The sequence below is a fragment of the Streptopelia decaocto genome (genome assembly GCF_964273445.1).
Source record: "Streptopelia decaocto genome assembly, chromosome: 16".
In the NCBI taxonomy this organism is placed as follows: domain Eukaryota; kingdom Metazoa; phylum Chordata; class Aves; order Columbiformes; family Columbidae; genus Streptopelia; species Streptopelia decaocto.
This window is the reverse complement of record NC_138671.1, coordinates 4962788-4987421: the sequence shown is the minus strand read 5'-3', so window position 1 is coordinate 4987421 and position 24634 is coordinate 4962788. Positions and strand designations below refer to the sequence as shown.

The 24634-nt window shown below is 50.8% G+C and overlaps 2 protein-coding genes across 2 annotated transcripts; both read left to right on the top strand.

Moving 5' to 3' along the window:
* Positions 1-621: 621 nt before the first annotated feature.
* On the top strand, positions 622-19342 carry CDR2L (cerebellar degeneration related protein 2 like). The gene is made up of 5 exons (XM_082067177.1): positions 622-982; positions 12175-12287; positions 13560-13708; positions 14651-14815; positions 16411-19342. The coding sequence occupies exons 1-5, from the start codon at positions 904-906 to the stop codon at positions 17294-17296; spliced, it is 1392 nt and encodes a 463-aa protein (XP_081923303.1). The 5' UTR covers positions 622-903; the 3' UTR covers positions 17297-19342.
* Positions 19343-22301: 2959 nt separating this feature from the next.
* On the top strand, positions 22302-24634 carry MRPL58 (mitochondrial ribosomal protein L58). Its single transcript, XM_082067114.1, has 6 exons — positions 22302-22499; positions 22857-22893; positions 22987-23046; positions 23729-23811; positions 23919-24088; positions 24399-24634. The coding sequence occupies exons 1-6, from the start codon at positions 22344-22346 to the stop codon at positions 24481-24483; spliced, it is 591 nt and encodes a 196-aa protein (XP_081923240.1). The 5' UTR covers positions 22302-22343; the 3' UTR covers positions 24484-24634.

Sequence of the window (24634 nt, the reverse complement as noted above, 5' to 3'; positions counted from 1 at the left end):
ACACAGTCCTAAAATAGCATTTGGCCCTTTGAAGGCAACCATGAGGCTGATGTGGCCTCTGGTGAAAATGAATTTGACACCCCTGACCTAGAGGAAGAACGAGGGAAGACACAATGCTAAGGTGATGTTCTGGGGGTGTCTGTATGGGTGTCCTCTTTCACAGCCCCAGCTATGGAGCTTGGAAACACCCCCACCTTGAAGAGCAACCCATCCAAACCCACCCAGGCAAAGAAGGCACCAACATCCCCACCGAAGGCTCCCGAGACTTGCCCAAAGTCACGGAGAACCTCCTGGCAAGGCCAGGTCACCCTCCTCATCCTAAGCAGCGCTGGAGGGAGCCCTGTTTCTGCCTGATCTCCCCGGGGGTGCAGGGACCCAGTTGTGTGGACTGCGGGGCAGCAGCCCCCACCTTGCTGACCCCACACCCCGCTCCCTGCAGCCCCGCTCTGCGCTGGGCGGAGAGGAGGAGGAGATGAAGGAGGAGGAGGAGGCCGGTCTCGCCTCGCCCTTCCCTCTCGCCGGGTTTCCTTGCAGCATTTCCATGCTAGAGGTCCCCACCGAGCTGCGGAGCGAGGCTGTGCCTGCGCCGGGCCCTTCTTCCTTCCTTTGTGCATCCCCCAGCCCGGCTGCAGCCGTGTCCCCCCTCGCCGGCCGCCACGTCCCCGCTTCATCGCCCCTTCCCGGAGCCTCCCCCGGGCCTGAAGGCAGGAGAAAGCCGCCCCCCCGGGCTGGCAGAGCCAGGGCAGCGGCGAAGCGCTGGGTGCCACGTCGTGACATCCCCCCCGCCCCGTTCCCGGGGCACCGAGGCCGCATCCCCGCCCGCATCCCCGCATCCATCCCCGCTCCGCGTTCTCGGGTCCCCTTTGGCGGATGCTGCGCGTCTCCCCGGGCCGCTGGTGCTAAATGCTGAACGCCGACAGGATGGAGGAGTTTCAGAGCGAGGAAGAGGAGCCCTGGTACGACCAGCAGGACCTGGAGCAGGGTAAGGATGGGGACACCCGGGGATGGCGGGCCAGGGGGTGCGGGGGCAGAAAAGGCGCAAATCCTGGGTAGGGGAGGTCAGGATACCTTCTCTGAAGATTCAAATTTGCTTGGCAAAGCCGGTGCCTCGTCCTGCGGTGGCATCTCCGTGGAAATCTCGGCTTCACTGCTTCAAGCCACTGTCCTGGCCATGAAAGTTTAAACCCGATGGATAGAGACAGGGAGCCCAGATCTGTCCTGAGCCCTAGGGGCTAAAACATTTCCAGTGCTACATCCACAAGGAAGGCAGTTCCCCAAAAAACTTGCTGTGGGCAGAATGAAAGATGGGTAGTTATGACATTGCTTTCATCTCAGAGCAGTTGCAGGCAGAGTTAGCAGGCACACTAGTTAGTAATTAATACACTGGAAATAATGTGTGGCTAAGCTGAGGATGTTGAAAGTGTCTCTCAAAAGCTTTTGCTGTCCAAGCCAAATCCAAAGGGACCTTCAGCTTCTAAGTCACCTAGTTACTTCTTGAGATTTCTCCAATCAGCCATAAAAGCAGGAGAAATTGAGAAGGAGAAAAAAAATCAAGGCCAAGTTTCAAACAGCAAAAACAGCCTTGCTAGAGGATAAACATTCACTTGTGTAGTTTGTTTTGAAGTAACTGTACCTACGTTTGCACTAGTGCTATGAAATGTCTATCCTAAGGCTGGACAGTTGATAGCTGTGGATATTTGGGGCTTCTTTTTTTTTTTTAATTTATTGTAATTATCTTAGTATTTTGAATCCACACACAGTAAGTAAATAACTGGAAGAAGTCCTGATGGCCAGTGGCCCAGGAATGAACAGCACTGATTTGTCAGTGCATAGCAAAAAAAGTAATTTCTAACTAAATACAGTACCCATCTGACACGTTGCACTATAGGTATGGTAGTTATATATTTGCTTCGCCAGCTGACTGTCAGCCGGGACGTGCGGTCCAGCTGCAGTGGCTCTGCCCACCGAAGCTCCAGTACATTATGTCATGATTTAAAGTTTACACAACTTCAGCTGCAGGGCAGAGGCCCAGCAAGGAATGACAACCAGCTCCCCAGGGATTGTTGCAGCTGGTTTTTAACCCCAATTTCTCAGTTAATAGGAAGTATCAACAGCGGGATAGTGGGCACTGTTCTCCGGAACAACGCTCAGATTAAGCCGGAGCAGAGTACGGAGATGGAGCTATCAGCTGAATAAACAGTGCAGCCTTTGACTGCTCAGAAATTCACATTTCTGGGTGACGTCTTCCCATGGCTCACAAGGCATTTGGGCACTGCTCCAGGGGCAGGATGCAGGCTGAGAAACAGCAGAACTACAGATGAATATAGGGAGCATTGAACAACACGGGACCGATTGATTTTTAGCCCATCGCTGTCCCTGGTGTCAGGTTCATGAGTCAGCACTGGCACCGTACAACTGGCTCACAACAATAAAACCACCTTCCCACTGCAGGCCAGGTTCCCAGCTCTGTCCTGGCTGTGTAAATGCAGAATAACTGCCTCGAGATGATGGATTGATGCCAGGGAAATCCACCTTTGAGCACATACAGGACTGGAGGGAAACACAGACCCAAAACAAAGCCCAGCTGTGGGGTTTGCAGCCTCCAGTACAAACGGGGGCTTCATAGGCTTGCACAAACTCAGAAGGAGAAATGGGGAAGGCTTTAACTAAAATCACCCAACTGGAAAGGTCCTACGGGGTAATTACAACCGTAATTAATTTGGATGGTTCACAAAGCATCACGAAGGACAGTGCAAGACCTTGTCCACATACACTGTGCCTGTGCATTACAGCCAGAGCAGCATCTAAAGGTCTTTGGAGATGGAACAGCCGTGGAGCTGCTGGCTTGGAAATGGGGGGTGAAAGATGTCCAGCGTAGCATGATTACGAGGCGGTCGTGGGCCAGCATTACTAAGAGGATTGGCATGCCAACAGCCCGGGGTCTGCAGAAACCCACGCCTGGCAGCAGCGCCAGGAAGGCAGAGGACAAAAGCACAGGCTTAAAGCCTGTTCCTGAGGAGCGAGGGGTGGGAGAAAGGAGAAGCATCCTAAGCTAGGAGAGTGGAGAAGGTTCTTCTGTGAACCAGTTGGTTCCTGGGCCTTTATTGTCGTTTCACAGCATCAAATATTTATTACATTTACATCCAAAACTGTTTGCTAAGCAACGGATGGCTTAACCGGGAGCCCTGTGATGATTATGTTAATTAACCATTTTAGCACCACAGCGCAAATTGTACCTCTGAGCACCTGTTACATTCCTCCCCATCCTCCACAGAGCTTTGCCTTACTGAAGTAACAAATTTTTCAATAAAATAAACCCCAATTGCTCTTTTTCCCCTTGAAGTGCCCACTGCATTGACCACCTGCCTTGGAGGCAGCAAGATCTGGTCCCCGGCCTCAAGGCCCCTCCAGCCTCGTGCAAATGAAGCTGGTACCTTCCAGATTCCTCTCCCTGCTCCCTGGTGTGCCGTAAGCCTGCCTGGTTCAAGGCATTGTACCAAAACGCCTTAGCACATTGCAGCAGAGACTCAAACCCCAGCCAGGAGACTTAATGGCAAGGAAACAGTAGTGGCATCCTCTGAGGTGTTTTCATTCTTATGATGTTTCCTCTGGGAAGGCTTCCTGATTTGAAGAAAGTGATAAAAATGGAGCTTAGATTACTTGGTAGCGTGGCTTTGCTTATTGCCAGGATTTCTAAGCATGAATAGCTGTCAGCACTGCTTTGTTCAGCCACAGGCTTCCATGGGCTGGGGAGTCTGTACCTCTGAGCATTAAAGCTAGAATATGGTGATGGTGAACCTTCCTCCAGCCATTGGGAACTGATGATGTGGCTAGAGTTGCATCATACCCTGTGCACAGGGTGTACGTGCAGCCAGATCCCGAGAGAATGAATGAGCTAAAATTAGAGATTCTGAGCTGGGGATAAGTGGGGACACCTCTTCTGTTCATCAGAAGCATTTGTGTTCAGGACGGCTGTGTGCCAACTCTGTCGCATCTGGATCCCAACGGAGGGGAGACCAGACCCAGCAGCTCCCTCTGTCAGCCGCTTCCAGCCCTCATCTCCCCAGCAGCAATCTCCTGAGTCCTCCTCGCAGTCACTCCACTGCATCCCCTGATCTCCCCGGCCTCCCTGTCCCCCTGCCAGCACTCAGGTCTAAGCCAAAGAGCAGACCTCAGCCCAAGAGGAGGGCTCCAAAGCCACCTTTGCAGTCCCTGGAGCCTCAATACAGCCGAAGCGCTGGGGCAATTCCTCCCATGTAAATCAAACAGCTTCACACTGCTCCAAGTTAGCCAGCAAGACCAGAAATAATATCAAAACCAATACATCAGCTCATTGCCACAGTGAGACTGATAGCCCTCTCCTCCTGGGCAACCACAGCAACTTTTGGGCCAAACCATCTGCAATGCAGGCTTAGGACTTGACGGCTATAACCTCTAAAGGTCTCCACATTTAAGGATCTTATTTTAATTCCTCTTCCTCCTGCCAAGCACCTGATTGCTTGCATGCTAAGAAGGAAAATGACACAAGGTGCTGAGCTTGCACCACTCCCAACTCATCCGCGTAAAGACACGGGGTCACCAGCATTCCAGCGATCAGCTCCGGACATTGGGATGAACCCAGGGGATCAGTGCCAGCACCCACACCTGCCTATTTTCTGCATCACCCAGCCTGTGTGGAGTGGTCCATAGCGCTGCAGTTCACCCTCAGCCTGCCCAAAGGATTCACTGTAGTGGGGAGCAGCTGGCACCCCAAATTCTGTCCCTCGTGATGCTGTTATTCCAGCAGTCCAGCTCGGGAGACAAGCCAGGCAGCTTGCCTGTCCTCCAGGAGCACAGCAGTTAATCCACCATCCTTCCTTCCCAGCGGCAAGCCAGAAGGACGGACAGGGTTTTGCCTGCAGTAGCTGAGCCAGTTACTTTTTTAGTGGTGCGGTACAGCAGGTACCTTGTGGAAGTGGAAAGTTTTCAGTGACTAATTGCTGAGCTGCTTGGGAATGACAAGGGGCACTAGAAAAGTCACAAGAGACAAGTAAATGAGATGACAGTTAGGTTAGTCTGAGAAAGGGATGAGAGGGGAGGGGAAAAAAAGATAATATATATAGATGTATTTTCCTAGAATAAAAATTCCCCTGTTACGTGAAGGCAGGAAGAAAATGGAGCATGAAAGAGCCCCACACAGCAACTTCCAGGATCTCCGTCCTGTTCTCTCATAGGAATTCCCTCCTACATCTGAACCCCAGGCACATCCTTCCAGCTGTGTGAGGGACCAGAATTAGAGGAACTGCTGGAAAGAAAAGAAGAGGCAAAGGGGAGGAAAAAAAAAATAAAAGAAAAGAAAAATCAGATTTCCATATCTCCCCTCCTGAAACAATCAGCTAACAGTGGCATTTCTCCTTGGCAAGGCCACGTGTGAAGGATTTACGGTCCGAGCCCTGAAGGACATTCCTCCCACAGCAGCCCAGGGACTGGCAGCCGAGGCAGCGGCTGCAAACACCCCATACGCAGTGGTTGTCCCACACCGTCTTCCAGCCTGTACCAGCCAGCTCTGGCGGGTGACAGGGTGGATGCACTGACTCAGTGTGACAGTCAGGAGCCACTTGGAGCTGTGACAGCACCCAGGTCCGATCCTGCTCCTGCTAACAGCAGTGCCAGCACTAATGCACAGCTTGCTCGCTCCCGCACACGCACGTCTCTGCTAAAGGGCCTTTCCCAGAGCAAAACAGTGGTATATTGCATCATTATGGCTTCCAAAGCTGCTGCTTAACCTGCTCAAAAACACATACATGGGCCAAGAATTCAGGAAAATATCTCAGATACAAAATACCCTGGAGGAATGAGACCAGATGTTACACAACTGCCGGTCTTCGCACAGCTGGGAATTTTAATGTAACAAACAGTTGTAAACCTTCTCTCCAAACCCTTATAGTTCTTCTAATGGTTTAAACAGCCTGTTCCTCTGCAGCCTTCTGGGAAGTCACTCTGGTTTATCCCATGCGCAGCTGCCCTGGCACCGCTCAGTTACCTCCTCTCCTCCCTGCAGATCTCAGTCCTTCAAGCTGGCAATGTCCAGCTCCATGCTGACCTCTCCCAGCTATGCACCTGCAGCCATGGCAGGACATTATCATGCTGCCTTCCAAGTTTCCTTGGCCTGCGAGAAGGTGTTGCAGGTTTTGGTGTTGCTGGAGAGGGTGCTCATCATCCTTGCCAGTCCTGGGTCAGTTACAGCCTCCTGCCCCCAAAACACAACGAGGAGATGAGATTGCCACATGGCATCAATCCACTTATCTGTTTCTTTAGCTTTAAAGGAGTAAAAGCCTCTGTTCATAGTTCTCTGCATCTGAACATAATTAATTAGTTGGAGCTTTGCTGCCCGGAGGAGGGGTGCATGCAGGAAAACACTGGCTGCCTTTCTCCCTGATCTTCCCTCGCTTCTTCTCCCCAACAACTCCACTTTTCAGTATTTATTTAGGACACTTTCTGATGCAGGTGCACTATCAGAGCCTCTGAGACACCAATCACCGGGCTCTTTGAAACCATTTTAGCCTACAAGGCAAACAGGGGCACCGAGGCTCTTTAGATAAGAGAACAGCAGGAAAAGATGCAGATGGGGCCCAGCCACGGTCTAATAACATACTCTGCGTTATCATGCTCTAACAACTTGGCAAAATGCACATCGATTGCGGTGGGCACGGCGATGGGACTGCTCTGTATGTGTTCGTACAGACACAGCGTATAAGCAAAGGTAACCATCCTTGGATTTGAATGTTAATATAAAGGGGAGGCTTTGGGGCACAGAATGATAGAGGGCAGAAAGAAAAAGATGAGCATCAATTAAATAAATAATAATTTTAAAAGCCTGATGAGCATCTGAGAATAATAAAAAAAAAGAATTGCTGATAGAAAGGAAATACCAAATAGGACTGAAAAAATGCAGAAAGCGAGGAAGGGAGCAGCAGGGGCTGGTCCCAGCAGCACAGCCTGGGAGACACAGTGCATCCCTGAGCCCCTCGTCCTGCCTGGGGTGGGGGGTCCACCCAGAGGGAGCAAGATGGGTCACTGCTCTAATTCCCTCCCAGGGTTTTCCACTCGTTGGTGCTGCCACTTTTGCTCAGGGGACCAGAGACAGGAGGGAGGGAGCTGCTCTCACTGTGCTGTGCTTGCCTCTCCCCTCTGCAAACCGCATCTCTGCCACCAGCCAAGCTCCCCCCGAGCAGGGAAGCTTGCGAAGCCAAAGGCAGCCCAGGGGTACATAACAGATTACGCAAGAGAAAGAAAAGGAAAAAAAAAAAGCAGGAAATCCAGCAAATCTCATTAAGCTAACAGAAATACCGTGTGCCCAACATCAGCCCAGCCTGGCTAAAGCCACAGTTTGAAGCGAGGAGGGGAAGAAGGTGGATGCTGCTGCACTGCCTTTGTGTTACACCAAAACCTACAAAACAGCAGGCGCAAAGCTGAATTGGGTAGGAAAGTCTGAGTTATACCAGCATAAAAGGGATGGAGAATCCAGCCCTCAGCAGTAGCACTGGCAGCTCTGACAGGACAAGAGCCACCTGTGGAACGGGCACGTTGAAGAGGCTTTTCCAGGTTGTTTGGGAGATGCTGTGAGGTGGCACTTGCTTCTCTGCACCCCAGCACGTTCCATTGCAAAGGCTTATAAGGGCTAAGGACACCGATTGCCTCCATCACCTGTCATGGAGCAGCAGTAAGTGATACACAAAAGCTGATCTTCATTGTAATACACCCAGACAGCACAATCCCTTGCAACTAAGAAGAAAAATAAATGAGCAGCAAGTACACCCTACCCTGGGGTAAACCAGCACAGCATCATTTATTTAGATTCTGAAAGGAATAATTGCACCTACCCTTGACTCTAAGTACCCGTGTGTAATGGAGCAGACAGCAAATGCAATTAAATTAAACGTCAACAGCATTAAACATCAGTTCTTAACTCTCAACCTACCCTATCCATCAGCTAACAAGCACCCTGAACTCCTCTGGAGCCCCCACACCAGAGCTCTGCTGGCTGCTCCTGCTCTTCAGCAGGTGAATTCAGCATTTGCAGTGGTAGGAGGGGACCAGAGCAGCCCTTTCTGCAACCCCAGACATTTAGGAAGGGCCAAGTAATTCCTTAATAGATGCTCAGCTGAAAAGCACCTGCAAAAACATGCACCATAAACCCCTGCTTTTTAGTTCTATGAGCCAAAAGACTCCTAACATCCCCCTCCAAGCCTGCCTGCCTTATGGGCTGGGAACAGGGCTGGGTTATTTAAAGGTGAGGAGCACAGCAAAGCATCCCCCAAACTGTGCTCAGAGCAGCGGGCACGTTCTCTCACAGCCCAGACATGTGAATCCCTCGATGCAAGAAAGACGATGGGAAAAGGCCCAAAGCAGCTGCTCCTGATGGTGGCTTCCTCCAGAAAGCCGTGTTTTCATGGGCCATCTGAATAGCTACGGGATCAGCCGAAACCTCCCCATCTTACCAGGCTTAGGCTCCCCTAACGCCACAACCGAGAGATGCTGGGGGAGAAAACCCTTCAGGGGACGGGCTGTGGCAAAGACACAAACAGCTGCAGACCAGCACTGGGAAGGCAGAAACGGCTCCGAACTCTCTTTATGCTGCTGCAAAGGCTGGGGAAGCGCTCGGCTCCACAGCAGCCCCGTGCAGCGCACATCTGCCTGTGCCAGCATTGCCATGGGCTGCTGCAGCGGGGGAACACCCTGCGGTTTGGTCCTCACCTCTTTTAGTTAAAGACAACCTACTAGAGCTTCTGGATCAGGATTTTGGGGTTTTTTTCCAAAGCATCCTCAGTGACACAGAGCTAGCAGAATTATCGCTGGGCTGCTGCTGATCTTTGCAGCTCCAGCACAGCTGCCTCCTGGATGTGCTGCCCTGCCGTGCTCCCCGGTACTGAGCACTGCTGCGATTCAACTCCTGCTCCCTTCCTACCAAATGGTCTTTTTCTCCTTCCCCTCCCTCCTTGCTCAGGCACCTTTCCCGCAGAAGCTTGCAGGGAAACGCAGCCTCCATCCCTCCCTCCGCTTCGCTCCAGAGGCACAGCTCTTTGTTTGGGGACGCGGGGTGTCTCCATGGTTTGTGTTAATTAGAAGGGTCACGTCAACACTTAAGGATACTGGGAGCCAGGGGACACGGAGCTGGTGCTGCCCAGGACAATTTGCATCCACAGTCCTCTCCCATATAGGGTTTGGGCAACACCAAGTCCCCCATTTTTGAGGTTGAATGTTGGCCGTTTCACAGCGGTGCCTTCAGCACAGGCACTGGAGGGATGGGGCACATGGAGCCGGTACGCAGCACGGCCGCTCCCCACCACTTCAATTCTCTGCGTCAAGAGGGGAGGGGCAAGGGAGGCATCAGCATATCTGCTAAATTAGGGCAAGTCGTACAGCACTGGCTGGCTGATCTGGCAGTGCAGAAGCAAAGAGGAATATAAAAAAATGGTGGGGAAACCAGTGCTATGCAGAGAGAATCACCAAATTCCTAAACAGTTCTTTTTTTGCCCCCAACTTGCTGAAATTTCACATTCAACCTCAGGTTTCCAAGGTCTCAAAGGAGAGGAGCTGTGTGCTCCCCCAGCCTATGCAGAGCCACAATTAGTGCAAAAAACATAGAGAGAATCTGGTCTAAAGACGACATTAAAGCATGTAGCATCCCCTCCCTCCCCACAGTCCCACAGCCTGGGGGCAACCAACAGGTGGGGATGAGGAGGGATGAGACAGGATTAACGAGGATGCTTTGGCTGGCAGGCGAAGAGTGAGTGTGTGCGTGTGACGGTGGCTGAGGCTGTTAAAAGACACTAAAAGAACCGGCTCCCCTGTGTCCTTCAAGCCTGGAGTCTCCCAGGCCCTTACGCTCAAAATGGAACCGAAGAATCAATTTCCTCCTCAGAGCTCAGCCCTGTTCTTTCCTTTTTCCCACCGTCCCCAAACGCCGCCCATTCCCCCCATTAAATTATTGCTGACAGAGCCCTTTAAATTACAATGCAGGATCTTGCGCTGCCTAATCCACTTAACTCAACCCCAGCTGATTAAATTGAATGCCATATGGTGGGGGAGCACTGGTGTAATCCTCAGGGACGGGGACACACTTGACTCATTACCTGGAGCACAGCACGGAGCCCTCTCGCTACTCGTCTCTGGGCTGAGACCCCACTTGCTACAAGGGATGCCGGTCTCCAGCAACGGCATCGGCTTTGGCAAGGTGACGGTGCCATTAAATACAGCCCCAAGCAGCTTAAAGGCACAAATTGTCCTCCATCTCTGCTGGCATCTGGCTGTCCCCCATCCCCAGCTGGTGCAGCAAACACTCAGTCTCCCAAGGGAACTTTGGAAATTGGATAAATTTGGTGATTAAAAAAAATAAATATATATATAGATATATAGGTGGTGAGGGGGCTGTCCATGGGGAAACGTGCCAATATCCTAATTGCACCGATAGCTGGGATTGCAGCCCTCAGACCAGGTCACTGTGCAATGATTAGGATTATAGTTAAAACGGTCACAGCCTAGAATAACATCCTGCAATGCAAACCACAGCTGGAGAGCACATTCCTGTGGCAAAAGGGAGATTTGAGGACACACCGAGCAGCTGTTGGCTGGACCACATCTGGGGAACCAGCACCCCTGGAGCTGCATGGAAAGAACAACGGCCATCACCCAAACTAATAACACATCAGCACCTCAGACAGTGCAGTGTTTTCCATCAGCAAAGCCCCATCCCACGCACTAACAGCACTCATCCCCCTGAGCACTCGTGTCCCAGAGGTCAGTGTGAGCTCATTTTGTGATGTGCCATTTGAAGTGTGAGAGATCAGTGATGTTTCCAGGCTCAGAATACATCCTAGATGTCCTGACTTCCCTCCTTCTTGTCCTAGTGACCGAGTACCTCTTTTTCCCAATCAGCTGCATGGCCAGATAAACCGCTGGCAGAAATGACAGCTGCTCCCAGCCATGGCAGAGCCTTTGCAAAGCACATCATTAGCTGGAGACTAGAGAGGAGCGTTATGATGGGCTGAGAAAATGCCAGGGCAGGAGACCCAGGTCCCCTCACATGCTGCAGGATCCTCAATCCTTAATTATTTCAAACTGCATGATAACCATATCAGAGAAAAAAAGAGCAATAGCACACACCAGGATCTCTTTCCTTACCTTTTAAAAGGTTTAAGGTCAGATTTTCAGTCTGCCACCATAAGAAACTCACCTCTAAAAGCACCAGGAAAAATAGAAACCCACACACTCACAAGAGGCCAGGCTTTAAGAAGACAAGCAATTCCTGTGAAAGCAAAGGGATGTTATCAGAGCCAGCTGTGTCCCCCTCCCAGGCCCACAAACAGCATCACCTGAGGTGCTAAAACTTTGGCCAATATAGGATTCCCAGGGTCCTGAGGCTTTTTCTTTACCCAGGAGAAGCAAACCCAGTGTTTGAAGCCAACCACACTGTCAACACCTATAGTTCACTCCTCCCGAAGTCCAACTATTTTGGTAGCTTCCTAAAGGCATTTAGAGGTGGCAAAGAGTGAACACAAAGCAGTTCATCCTCACCACGGAGCTGCCCCAAGGAAAGCACCGCAGACCCGGCCAAGGCAGCGCTGCCGGGGGGGCGGGTTGAATTTGGGAGATGTTTCCAGCCCCCTCGGGCCACACGTGGGTTTATTACTGCTGTCAGTCTGTTAGCGGGTGATGGATGGAGGCTGACAGGGAAGGCAAGGCACTCCCTTCGTTAGAGATAATAATATAATTTACAGAGCCCCGCAGGGCTTTGCCAACCCTCGCTCTCATTCTGAGGGATGCTGAGCCCCTCAGCCCCGCGGGTCTCGGTGATGGGGGATGGAGGTGCTGAGCAGCTGCCACAGCCACACCTGGGGTCTGATCCTGCCTATGCAGTGTGTAAATGCAGTGCAGGAGGGTTACACGCCAGCCGGGCACCAAATCCTTGCACAGAAGAGCTGCAGATGTCCCACGCTCGGCCTCCCCTTCTCCTGCAGCCCAGCAGGACACAAGAGGGCAAATCCTGTACATCCCATAAGCACACATCCATCCCCAAACCTGCCAATAAAACCACCGCCGTGCAAAATATGTCACCGCATTTGGTGCGGTGACATTCGGGGACCCCACCGCACCCACGGGAACTGCAGCAGCTTTGTCCCGTCTGCTTTTCAGACTTGCACTTGGCTGCGGAGCTGGGGAAGACGCTGCTGGAGCGCAACAAAGAGCTGGAGGACTCCCTGCAGCAGATGTACGCCACCAACGAGGAGCAAGTGCAGGAAATCGAGGTAGGGACACAGTGGGGACGGGAGCTGCTCGGCCACCACTGTCACCTAAGGGTGATGGTGAGGAAGGGGTGGTTCCACCAATGCCACCAGCTCAGATCCAGGAGAAAGGAAGGGATGCGCCTTGGGGATGGGAGTTAAAACCCACCCCAGCCCTGGAGAGGATCCTCTTTCCCCACTAAGTGGGATTTTTCCCGTTCTCACATCCCCACTCCCTGCCCAGATGTGCACACCGGATTTTGGCACCAGGTTGCATCTGGAGCACGTTTGGCCTTTCCCTGCCCATCTGCCAGCCTTCACACTCGCTTCTCTCTGCTCTGCTGCTGCTTTCCCTTGATTCCAGTTATTCATAATCACGTTTGTTCCCAGCTGGCCCCTCGGCACCCCCGTAACACAGCCCCCTTTGTTAGAGGCATAAAATAGCTCTTTCTCCACGAGCTGCAACCTAAATCACTGTTTCAAACATCCTTTGGGGTCAGGGCAGTATTTCTAAGAGCCCAAAGAGCTGAGCTTAGAGGCCACAAACCCGCTGTGCCAGGAGGGTTTACATCCACTGGAAAACTTCTAGGGATCTGTGAATTAAGAAAGGAATATCGGAAATGGCTTGATTTAAAAGGATGCGGGGCAGAGCAGCACGTGATGGCAGCAGGGATCTGACAGATGATGTCCAAGGATGCTGGTGGGCGTATTTATGTGTCCTTCAGGAGCACATCCACCGTGGATTTGGGATCGGGTCCCAGGTCAGGGTGAGCACCTGAGCAGATGCCCCTCTCACAGTCTTTGCAGGATAAAATCCCGCAATGACAGATTCACAGAAAGGGATCTGCAAACACTCAGAAACCATGAGTCTCCTCACATTTCACAGGCTCAGAGTTTTAGCCTGAATTCCCAAGGAAAAACAGCTTCTGCAATCGATCTGTCAGACGATCCAGTAACCAACTGGCCAATTTCAGTCAGCTTTGGTGGAGGGTCACGGTCCCAGGGATATCAGCTTTCTTTGGGTACTGGGAATAAAAAAGCAGCTGAATAGAGAGAGATTGAGGTTTGTGCCTTTCACAGAGGGCACGGGAAGTTCAATCGTATTTTAGACACAAAAGTATTTACAGTGGGCAGGGCTCTGGATATTTCAGCTGTTGGAAAAGGCTTCAATCAGGTCAAGGATAAATTAGCCACAAAACACAATATCAGAGGAAGCAAAGGCTGTAGGAATTCCTGCCTGTGAAACAACCTGGATTTTGGCTGTGGAGTATTTGTGGTTTGTCTTTTTTTCTGCAGTACCTGACCAAGCAACTAGAGATGTTGCGGCAGATGAATGAACAGCATGCGAAAGTCTACGAGCAGCTGGACCTAACAGCACGGGACCTGGAGCTCGCGAACCAGAAGCTGGTGCTGGAAAGCAAGACATCCCAACAGAAAATACAGTGGTACGGCCTCCCCTCCTCCCACCGCAGCCATGCTGGACCCAGCAGACCTTCATTTCACCTCTCCCCGGCCCCAAAGCGCAGCCTGTCTTTGCTGTTTAAGCCATTCTCTTATCACTCGAGGTTTTGCAGCTATTTACAACACAAGCTGGTTAGCAGAGGTCAGCCGTGGCACAGACACCCCTGGGACCAGGGCTGGATAAAGGAAGGTCTGGAGCTGCCACAAGAGGCACGGCAGCCTCTTCTCCTCCTCCTCAGTTGTGTTTCCTTGAATAAAAGGCACATAATCAGATCAGGGAGGTCCCCAGCACACAGCAGAAACACCAGGCACAGATCCAGCATTCAGCAAAACCCTGGCTAGTCCATGCTGAAGCACCAATTTGTCAATAACTATTTCTTTCCTAAAACAGGCTCACGATCAAGGTCGTCCCTGGCAAGAACAGGCTCAGCCACGTCCTTGCAATGCAGCATCTTTTGCAAACAACTGTGCAGGGAAGGAGCTGTGGAGCAGAGGGTTTTACAAACTGTATTCACAGCCAGAGCAAAACTAAATCTCTGCCCAGTCTCCCTGTGTTTATCTCTACAAGTAAAACAAGAAGAAGGGAATAAATAGCTCACCTGCTTGTTTTCAGTGCAGAGATACTCCAGGATAGTGCTTGTGTCCCAGAGGTGAACATTTTAGCCAACTGATTTGAGGACAGGGGGTCTCAAATTAGTATAATCCCTTGCCACAGCTCAAATCCCCCACCCTTTTCTACATTTTAAGAGTGATCGTGTGGAGAAAGTCCAACCACTGCCATGAAAAGCAAGTGCTGTCACACTCCTAGGGCACACGCTAGAAACTGGAAACACCTTCCATAGGTTGGCTTTCTTTATAGGGAAAAACCACTTTTCTAGGACCGGTGGTGCCTGACTCCTCACCCGTGCCCCCTCCTCTCTCTGCAGCTTGACGGAAACGATCGAGGGGCTGCAGAACCAAGTGGAGGAGCTGCAGAAGCAGGTGGAGGAAATGCGGAGCTTGGAGCAGCTCCGCATCCGGCGGGAGAAGAGGGAGCGACGCCGAACCATCCACACCTTCCCCTGCCTTAAGGAGCTGTGCTCCAGCCCCAGGTACCGAGCTTTGCCTTTAGCAACCCCTCCAAGCTTCTTCCCACCTCCTCTGCCCAGGGGTCAGCTGTTCCGGGGGTGCACAAAGCCCCACATACACCTCTATAGAGATCAAGGCTCTGCCTCAGAGCCTGAAACTCAGTGCTGGCGGTGAAGGGTGGACTTAGAATCATTGACTAGTTTGGGTTGAAGGGACCTTCACAGCTCCCCCAGTGCCACCCCTGCCATGACAGGGACATCTTCACCAGCTCAGGTTGCTCAGAGCCCCGTCCAGCCTGGCCTGGGATGTCTCCAGGGATGGTTCATCCACCACCTCTCTGGCCAGTGTTTCACCACCATCACTGTAAAAAATAGCTTCCTCATGTCCAGCCTGGATCTCATCTCCCAGCACAAGACCAGCACCTCTGGCCCACTGAAACTAGTTGAGATGGGGCATTTTTCCCTGTACCCCCCCAGAGCACCAGTCACACACCAGGTTACTCCACGTGCTGCCAAGTGCTGTACAAACACATCCAGCACTATTGCACACTTGATCCTCCTTAAAACCCAGCCACTCTGTTAATTCACTGACCTCAGGAGGACATTTCTTGCTCAGCTTTGTCCATAATAGAGGCTTCTTTAAATAGATAAGCAATCGATAAACTTTTTTACTGAAAGCACACCCTGCCAGAGGATATGAACAAAAGACACTTTTACTGCAGCAGCAAGGGGGATGTTATGAGGGCATAATCCAACCCCTAGCAAAATCTATTTAACGTCTCAATGACTTTTCCTCTCAGTCCCCCCAGTCCCACTCCCCCCCAGTGCCTGGGGTCCTCAGTTGGGTTTGCAGCTCTGCAGTTGGCTCCGAAGGTCAGGCTGCCCTTCTGTAACTGGGAAATCTGTTCAATACCCCCCGCCCAGCCGTGCCTCCCAGGGGAGGCCACGGTGGTTGCTCTTTTCCAATCTGCTCTAACCAGATAGGATGCCACGGGCACTTCGGACTGATTTCCCAACAGAAGCGTGAGGGAAGGGGGAAGTGCTTGTTGTGGCTTCCCAAATAGTGAAGCAGGGGCAATGGTGTCAAAACTCTCTGCCTGCCCGCCTTGCTGCAGAAATCTTCTCCCACTCTCTCAGGAGCACCTCCGAGCCACAGGGACATGGGATGGCAGAGCCTCTACTGCTGGCTTTTGGCTGGATGAGGTTTGGGGTTGTTGGCAGATGCAGTGAGGAGTTGGTGAACTCCTAAGCCTTCTATTGTCAGCTCAGACTGGTAGCCCTTGGACATCCATCCTTGCCTCCCGACAACATTGACAGCTTGTCCATTGACGAGATAAGCCTTTTACATTTTAGGGTTTAATTTCCCTTCTGTCTTTCATCACTGCTATCAAATGACACTGCAGGTTCTCTGGGACAGAAACCAGCCTCTGTGTCCGGAAGAGCCACAGCCACATGTTCTGGTCTCCTGACACATGGGAGGAGGCACATCTCCCTCCATGAGCTGACGTTACCTCCTTTCTGGGCATCACTGGAATTAGTTACATGACAATAAGACACAATCTGAGTGCTGCATGGCCTGTCACTTGGTCAGACTCTCAAGAGTCTTCCTTCCCTTTCAGGTATGAGGACGCGTTCCAGGTCCACAGCTCTTCCACAGAGTTCAACCAGAAGCCACTGGAGAGGGAGAATGAGCGTCTCCAAGCCATGGTGAACTCCCTGAGGTCCCAAGTCAACCAGGAGAAGCAGCGGAAGGAGCGGGTTGAGCGAGAGTACACCTCCGTCATCCAGGAGTACTCGGACCTCGAGCAGCGGGTGTGCGAGATGGAGAATTGCAAACTGCGCATCAAGGAGCTGGAAGCCGAGCTCCTGGAGCTGCAACAGATGAAGCAAGTCAAGAAGTATTTGCTCAGCAGAGAAGACAACTTGTCCGAGGCCCTCCTTGAGCCGTTGAATAACGCCCCAGAAGCCGACTACATCGACCTCTCTGAGGAGGAGGGAGGAAAAAGTCACGGGCCGTCAATGACGCCTTCCCCAAACCACCCTGTCCGTAAGAGCTGCAGTGACACGGCCCTCAACGCCATCGTGACCAAGGATGCCGTGAGCCGGCACGAGGGCAATTACACGCTGCACGCAAACAACGTGCGCAAACGGGGCATGTCCATCCTGAGGGAGGTGGACGAGCAGTATCACGCCTTGCTGGAGAAGTATGAAGAGCTCCTGAGCAAATGCCGGCAGCACAAGGACAGCGTGCGTCACACGGGCGTCCAAACGTCCCGGCCCATCTCCCGCGACAGCTCCTTCAGAGACTTCCGAGGAGAGGGACATGAGCTGGAAGAGCGGAAAACCATGGAGAAGACCATCAGCAAACACGTGGAGGCGGTGGACAAGCGGCTGGAGCAGAGCCAGCCTGAGTACAAGGCTCTTTTTAAGGAGATCTTTTCCCGCATCCAGAAAACAAAAGCGGACATCAATGCCACAAAGGTGAAAAACAAGAGCAGCAAATGAGCCTTGCCTCTCTGCAAACTCCCACGTGCAATCGCAACCGCCAAGTCTTCTCCTCAGCCCCAGGAAACGCCACATGGCCCCACTGCTTTGAAGGTTCAAGAGGTCTACAAGCAAGAATAAGTCATGGAGACTCAACTCACTTTTTTTAAGCTTGGGCTCCGGACAACTCGTTGGGACAATTGTACATTGTAGTTAGAGGATTTCACAAACTGTCTGACGGATCTCCGCATGAGTTGCTGCCGCTGCCAGACATCACAACAGCAACGTAAACCGCACCACGGAAAAGGAAAACTGAACACCTCCTCCACCCTTTTCAGCTTGTCTTACAGCCTGATGATCTGCAAGCAAAAGCCTGAATGTCCTCAGGCATCCCGCCACAGCTGGAGCTCAGTGTTTCAAAGTAAAACAATAAGCCATCAGAACTGCAGCGGCTGCTCCAGTACACCAGCCCAAACTTCCACTTTGGTTTTATGGCTAAGAACCTACGCTTGCACCTAAGAGACACCTCCTCCTCCCCCACAGGGCAGTATGTTCTTGCTGTTTAAGCCATTCTCTTACCAGTCAGGTTTTTCAGCTATTTACAATGCAAACTCATTGCAACTGGAAAAACTTGAAGAGAAACGTAAAACTGATTGTTCCATCTTCATCAGCGTCGCTTAGTATTTCAGTCCATCCTCTCCAGACTTTGTAGGCATACGGGATTTCCTTGCTTTAAATCTGCCCCAGTATTTCAGCCCAGGTGAAGCGCTGTGCCTGGCAGGAACTCGATCACCAGGGCTTTCCCATAAGCCAGACGAGAAGTGCTATTACAGTATCAGAGATTTTTCATCTCGTGGTCTGGGTACCGGCCCCCTGTGCTGTGCTCTTCAAGAGCTTCTCATTGCCCCATCGTAGCAAATTCCTCAAATACACCTTGTCTGGGCTTGCAGAACTGACGACCAAGGACTCGCGCACAAGCAGAAGGATGAAGCATCACACTCGTACAGTAGCGCTCATCACGCGTTGCCCTCCACTTTTTGCTCTGAACATCCCCCCAGCTGAGAGGACAGATTTCAATCTTCTGCTGAAAATCATCTTTCTTGACTGAGAAACCGTCTCCAAAGGTTGTCTCCTCTCAGTTCACTCCCCAGCACTGAAATCTCCTCGCTTTTGCTTCCACAGACATGCAAACACCCAGCCAAAAGGCTGCTGCAGTCTCAGGAATCACCAGTTTCCATTTTTCATGAACTAGATGTTGACTGTGTACGGTCAGACACGTGTTTTAGGCAGAGAAGCAGCATTTCTTTACAGCTTAGGCAACACCCTGAGCGTTGAGCCACAAGAAACAAGCAGTTCAGTGTAAGCTACCTATTCTGTACCCGCCTGGAGACCAACTTCAGGCCAGATTTGGATTCTGATTTCACCAGCTTACATCCCAAAATCTTGGGGAAATGGTTGGGATTTTTGCCACATTGAGATAAATAAATGAGAATGTGGCTTTGGAGGGGGAAGACTGTTAAAATGTAATCATCCTCCAAGCCTTGACATTACAAGGAGCTACCTTTCTTTCACTTGCCATGGAATTAATGCAAAAATACCCCCCAAAATACCCTCTTTTGTTAAGCCGAGCACCACGCAGGTAAGTTGGCAGGAGTGCAACGCCCAAACCATCCCCGCTCCAGGGGTCTCCTCCTCAAACCACCCACCACCGGCTGCTCTGCTCCCCCACGCTCCGCATCGCCAGGTGCCCCACGGCCCCAAACCCACGGAACATGAGGAGGACCATCCGCACTACTGTGGCTACCAGCTCTGTAACACTATGGAGAACCTTCATGCCTTATTTATTTATAACGGAAAGCAGTTGTCTAATAAAATAAAATAAATAAAAATGAACAACAACAGCAACAAAAGCATCGTGGTTGGTTTTCTCGGAGCGTCCGCCGCTCCGTTATTTCCACATTTGTAGCAGGGGACAGCCGGAGCAATGTGGGTTTAATTCAGATGATATTTACTCATCTGGTTCCTGCGGAGGTGTGGGAAGGGATCACCTTCACCTTCCCTGTGTGAAACAGCATCACAGTTAAGTGTACAGCAGATTAAATATACTTTCAAATGCTTTATTCACTTCCCAAATAAAAAGGAACACTGGTATTCTCAAAGCTGAGACTTTCTTTACAGTTCTTTTTACTTTTAAGAACAGCAGAATAGTTATTTCTTTGATTTTCACGTATGATTTGGGTCAAGGAAATGCTTCAGGCTCCTCTGCAGAAAGCAGAATTTGCCGAACTATATTGCTGCATTATTTATATAACATACATTTTATGCACTTGGACTACTAACATTTGCCACACGATAAAAAGCCTTCTTTTGTCAGCTCTGAAGTCTGTAAAGACGCACAGTTTCTAAGTTTGCGATTCAAATGCTAATTTTGTTTTGGTCTTTCTTGAAAACCACACATCCAAAAATGATTGATGTTAAGTAACACGATATTAGTATTTGGCTGAACAAAGGAACAGCTGCTGTACATCAGCAGTTTGTTCAGCAAAGTGCCGAGGGCATTTTTTCGGCATCCAAAAATGTTGATGGCCACATATATATATATATACATCCTGATGACTGTGTGAGTCAGAGTCACTTGATTTTTTCTGAAGTGAGGCTTTAAGTGATCAAAGGAGGAAAAAGTAAGCATCTTCTGGCCTTTTATCCCACCTTCTATCTAAACTTTTCAAATTGCTTGGAAAAGACCAAGGAAAACTCCACAACTCCATTAAGGGGTAAGAAGGGAGTATTAGGCAACCACACCGCTCATCACAGAAACTGGTCTGATGGGGAGCAGCAGCTATTTGATAGCACACCCCGTGGTTCAGGGCAGAAAGAAAACTACTGCATGCAATTAGAATGGCTGAGAAAAGGTAGGATATAATACAAAATAATGATTCCAGAATTTGGCAAAACCTGTTCAGCTCACACTATTAAGATCAATAAGGGCACAGCTTGTCAAGAATTCCGGTTTATGCTGAGTTTGACAAGTGCATCTCCACCAGATCTAGTCTGGCTTCTTACTTTACCACCAGTTCGAATAACCCTTCAGAAAAGGCTCCATCACCACAAATAAGGATGGACCACTCGAAGCACAAATTCAAGGGGTTTACAGAGCTCGGACTCTCGCCGGGAAGGAGATTTCCTAATTCAGCCATCTTCCCTCCCCTGCGGGAGCTGAGACCTTCTGGAAGGTCCCGCAAAGTCCCCACTCGCTCCTACCTCAGTGACTTGTGCCCTCAGTGTCACTGGGAGTGACCATCTCCTTGGCCACATCAGCTTTTCCATCATATTTCAGGGACAGCTGCTGACAGCTCCTGCTCACCACTGACCACCATCACCAACCAGGCTCGACTTGGTTTCTAAGCCAGCACCAGAGGCTGTTCATGTCTCCAGCTTAAATGTCAAAAGCTCAGCTCTCCCTGTGTCACGCCAAAGTCAGACCTTGTCATTTTAAGCCCTGCCTGCCAGGGAGAGCCGTTTCCAACCACCCAAGCAGAGATCATTCTGCTCTTTGAACACCTGCACCTACCAACGCAGTGTGGGAATGAAGCAAAAAACAGAGAAAAGTCCTTTTAGATGGGTCTGGCTTCAACGGTGTGACCTTCAGGCTCCGTTCCCAGCCCCTCTGTGCCCTGTTCAACGACACCAACCTTGGCGTGTGTTACCAGCACAGGAACAATGTGGACATGTTTGAAAACTGTTGGTAGCATGAGTCATCCTGCTTTGGATATTCTACCCATCCCTCTGGCCACAAATCACAAACGTTTACCTGTTCCCTATTAGAAATTAAGGTCACCAGATGGCACGGTTTGACTCTGACAGTTCTGGGTTTTTTCCTTAGAGCCAAGCTTGGATGGGGGAAGCAGAGCAGAAGAACTCCAAGACACAGAGGTTTTTTTAAAACAAAGTGTGGAGCCCTCCTTGGTCCCCAAGCACTGCTCAGCAGTCAGGGCAGACCAACCATCAACGTTCAGGACCCGCTCCTTTCCCAAGGACTGAATTTCCTGATTTTGCACTGATTATCTAGAAGGGACCCAGCTCAGGTCCTCAATCACTCGGTGTCTTTTATATCACCTTCAAAATGCTTGTTTTGACTTCACCCCCAGTTTTAAACAAAAGATCATCAGCTCCTGTCAAAACACCAGAGCAAATGACAGCCCCATCCCCGCCTGTGCATTTTCCTGCTGCCAGAAATAGCAAACCCTGCCCCTCTCGAGCACGCACCCTCTTGTCAAGCTGACCTGACAGCTCCAACAGGAGTAAGAGCTGGAGGATTTCTACAAGTGCTTTACTCCCCTGCATCCTCCATCCACCTCAGCATCTCTCCTACACACCTGCAAACACATATGTGCTGCTGTATCAGCATTAAAAATAAAAATTATATGTATATATAACTTTTTAGCACTCTTGAGCAGATTAAAATCTGAAAGCCGAAGCACGCCAGGTACAGAAACTAGACAGTACATTAAAAATGCTGGATTTATTTTCACTTTTGCTGCTCAGCTCCGAAGGTGCAGGTGTGAGCACGCTGCCCCACACCGCTGCCTGCACTGCGAACATCAACCCAGCCCGCAGAGCTCCCCACGGAGCCCATTTACCCCCCAGACCCCTTATATCCCCATATACTCCCCACACCCCCTATATCCCCATTTACCCCGCAGACCCCCTATATCCCCACACACCCCCAGACCCCCTATATACCCACACACCCCCAGATCCCCTATACCTCCATATACCCCCCAGACCCTCTATATCCCCATTTACTCCCCAGACCCCCTATATCCCCATTTACCCCTCAGACCCTCTATATCCCCATATACCCCGCAGACTCCCTAAACCGCGCCCACAGACACATGTCCCCAGGCCTCACGGACACCACGCACCCCATAGATCCCATGTATCACCACACAGCCCATACACCCCCATAACATCGCTCCCCGGCCGCACAGCCCCCCGCCCCGGAACGCTCCGCTCGGCCGCCGTTTCCGTGGGGACTGGGCGGCGCAGGCGCACGGCGGGAGCCAAGATGGCGGCGCGCACGCTGCGGGTGCTGTGCCGGTCGCGGCCGGGGCTTCTCGCCGCCCGGTTCTCGCAGCGGGCCGCCGCCGGGACCGAGTACCGGAGCGCCTACAGCCTGGACAAGCTGTATCCGCCGCGGCAGGACGGCGCCGCCAGCGCTCCGGTGAGTGGGGCGGGGGGGGAGAAGACGAGCGAGGGGCGTGGCTTAGTCCCTGAGTGACAGCGGGTGGGCGGGGTTGATATAAAAGGGCGGTGCCATCAGGCGTGGGCGGGGCTTAACACAAGGGGCTGACAATGGGGGTGGGCGGGGCTGATTTTAAAAGGGCGGGGGCATATTTGGTGGGCGGGGCTTACCAAAATGATGGTGTTGCGGAGGGGCGGGGCTCGGCGGGAGGGGCGGGGCCAGGCAGCCCCAGGCCCCCGGAACGGATCCGTCCCCCCGGGAGCGATCGTGCCGGTGGGGCGGCCCCCTCTCCCCCTGGCACAGCCCCTGACACCGTTATCCCACCGTGTGTTCCAGGAGGAGACGCAGCCAAACACCCTCGACATCCCCCTGGGTGAGCCTTCCCCCAAAACAGACCTGGGTTAGACCCGGGACTAGGGAGCCTGTGCTTAACGCACAGAGCTAAACCCGGAGCCTTCTCTTGCAGCTCGTCTGAGCGTGTCCTACAGCCGCAGCAGCGGCCCCGGGGGCCAGCACGTCAATAAAGGTGAGGAACAGACTTAGAAGGAAGAAATCCCGACCTTTAAGTTGTTTCTTTATGCAGGGTGTTTCAAAAGATAGGCCCAATTTCAGGGTTACAGTGATTTCAAATTGGGTCCATCTTTCTGAAATATTGGGAGACTGAAGTTAAAGAGCACCTCTGTGTGCCCCAGCGCTAATTTTTCATTGTCATTACCTTGTGTTTTAATACAACTAAGTCCTCACAGCGCTCAAGACCAGCGGTACCATATTGGATTCTCCTAGAAACCCCTTCCTGGGATCGTTGCTGCTACACATCACACCAAACACCACTTCTGTCTAATCAGTTCTCAGTAATCAAACACACAACAAGCCAACTGGAGTCTGAAACTTCACAGTGCAATAAGTTCTCAGCTTAATTCAAATAAATTAAAAATACTTCCTGTCCTGCCACTGCCATTAAAAATAAGGCAGTTAGTGACTGGTAATAGCAGTAAATCTTGTAATGTCTAGAAAGGCAAATACTATGATTGAGACTCCATAAAAATTTATAATTTGTCTTGTAGAGTGATATGGGAAAATACAGCAAGGAAAAAAAACCCTGATCTTTCAGGAATTCTGAAACCATCCTGTATTCAAAGGCATCAGTGAACAGACTGAATCATCTCCTAAAACTTAGATTGAAAAAAAGATCTTGTTTTCCCTCCCAGTGAACACCAAGGCAGAAGTTCGGTTCCACCTGGCATCAGCAGACTGGATTCCAGAGGCTACAAGAGAAAAGATGGCATTGATGGTAACTGCCCTCGCCCTTCCAGCCATGGCTTGAATTTGACATTTTCAGGCAGAACATGACACGTGTAACAAGGTGTCAATGACCACATCATGGTTTCCCCTCTTTAGCACAGGAATAAGATAAACCGAGCTGGGGAGCTGATCGTGAACTCTGAAGAGAGTCGCTACCAGATGAGGAATCTGGCGATTTGTCTCGAAAAAATCCGAACCATGGTCACAGAGGCCACTGAGAAACCCAAGGTGGTGTCTAAGGAGACTACACAGAAACTCATAGAGAGGTATCTGCATTGAAAAAGCCTTTAATTGAGATGGATTCAGATTATCATGTTCCATTATTTAGTTTTCACCCTCCGTAAACAATCTTCTCCATGCTCATTTGGATTTTCTTTTAAATATATAGATATATCTATCTATCTCACTGGTCCATTAGATCTTAACTGCTCTCCTGTGTAACATCCCAAGAGCAAGGACTGTTTTTTCCATCTGCAGACATTCGTCAGCTCATTGAATCCACATTATTACTGTGCTCAAAGTTGAATATTTAAATGTTTTCTTGGTACACTAAAGGACTGTTTCATTTTGTTTTAGGGTGGAAAAAATGAACCGTGAACGACTACGACAGAAGAAGATACACTCAACTATAAAACAGAGCAGGAAGGCAGACTTTGACTGAACAGCAGAGATTGAAGCCCGTGTCATACCGTCTCTTTAAAGGAATGGTGTCGGCAGCTGGAGATGACACTCAGCTCAAACTATATTGAATAAAAATGGTCTAAAAATGTAAATAAAAGTATTTATCATCTCCTTTTGAACATCGTGATAAA

Bases quoted from the DNA above. Each gene is read 5' to 3' on its own strand.
- CDR2L (XM_082067177.1), top strand. From the start codon at position 904: ATGCTGAACGCCGACAGGATGGAGGAGTTTCAGAGCGAGGAAGAGGAG. The intron at 983-12,174 runs GTAAGGATGGGG...TCTGCTTTTCAG, and splicing joins CCAGCAGGACCTGGAGCAGG to ACTTGCACTTGGCTGCGGAG. The intron at 14,816-16,410 runs GTACCGAGCTTT...CTTCCCTTTCAG, and splicing joins GAGCTGTGCTCCAGCCCCAG to GTATGAGGACGCGTTCCAGG.
- MRPL58 (XM_082067114.1), top strand. From the start codon at position 22,344: ATGGCGGCGCGCACGCTGCGGGTGCTGTGCCGGTCGCGGCCGGGGCTT. The intron at 22,894-22,986 runs GTGAGCCTTCCC...CTTCTCTTGCAG, and splicing joins CACCCTCGACATCCCCCTGG to CTCGTCTGAGCGTGTCCTAC. The intron at 24,089-24,398 runs GTATCTGCATTG...ATTTTGTTTTAG, and splicing joins ACACAGAAACTCATAGAGAG to GGTGGAAAAAATGAACCGTG.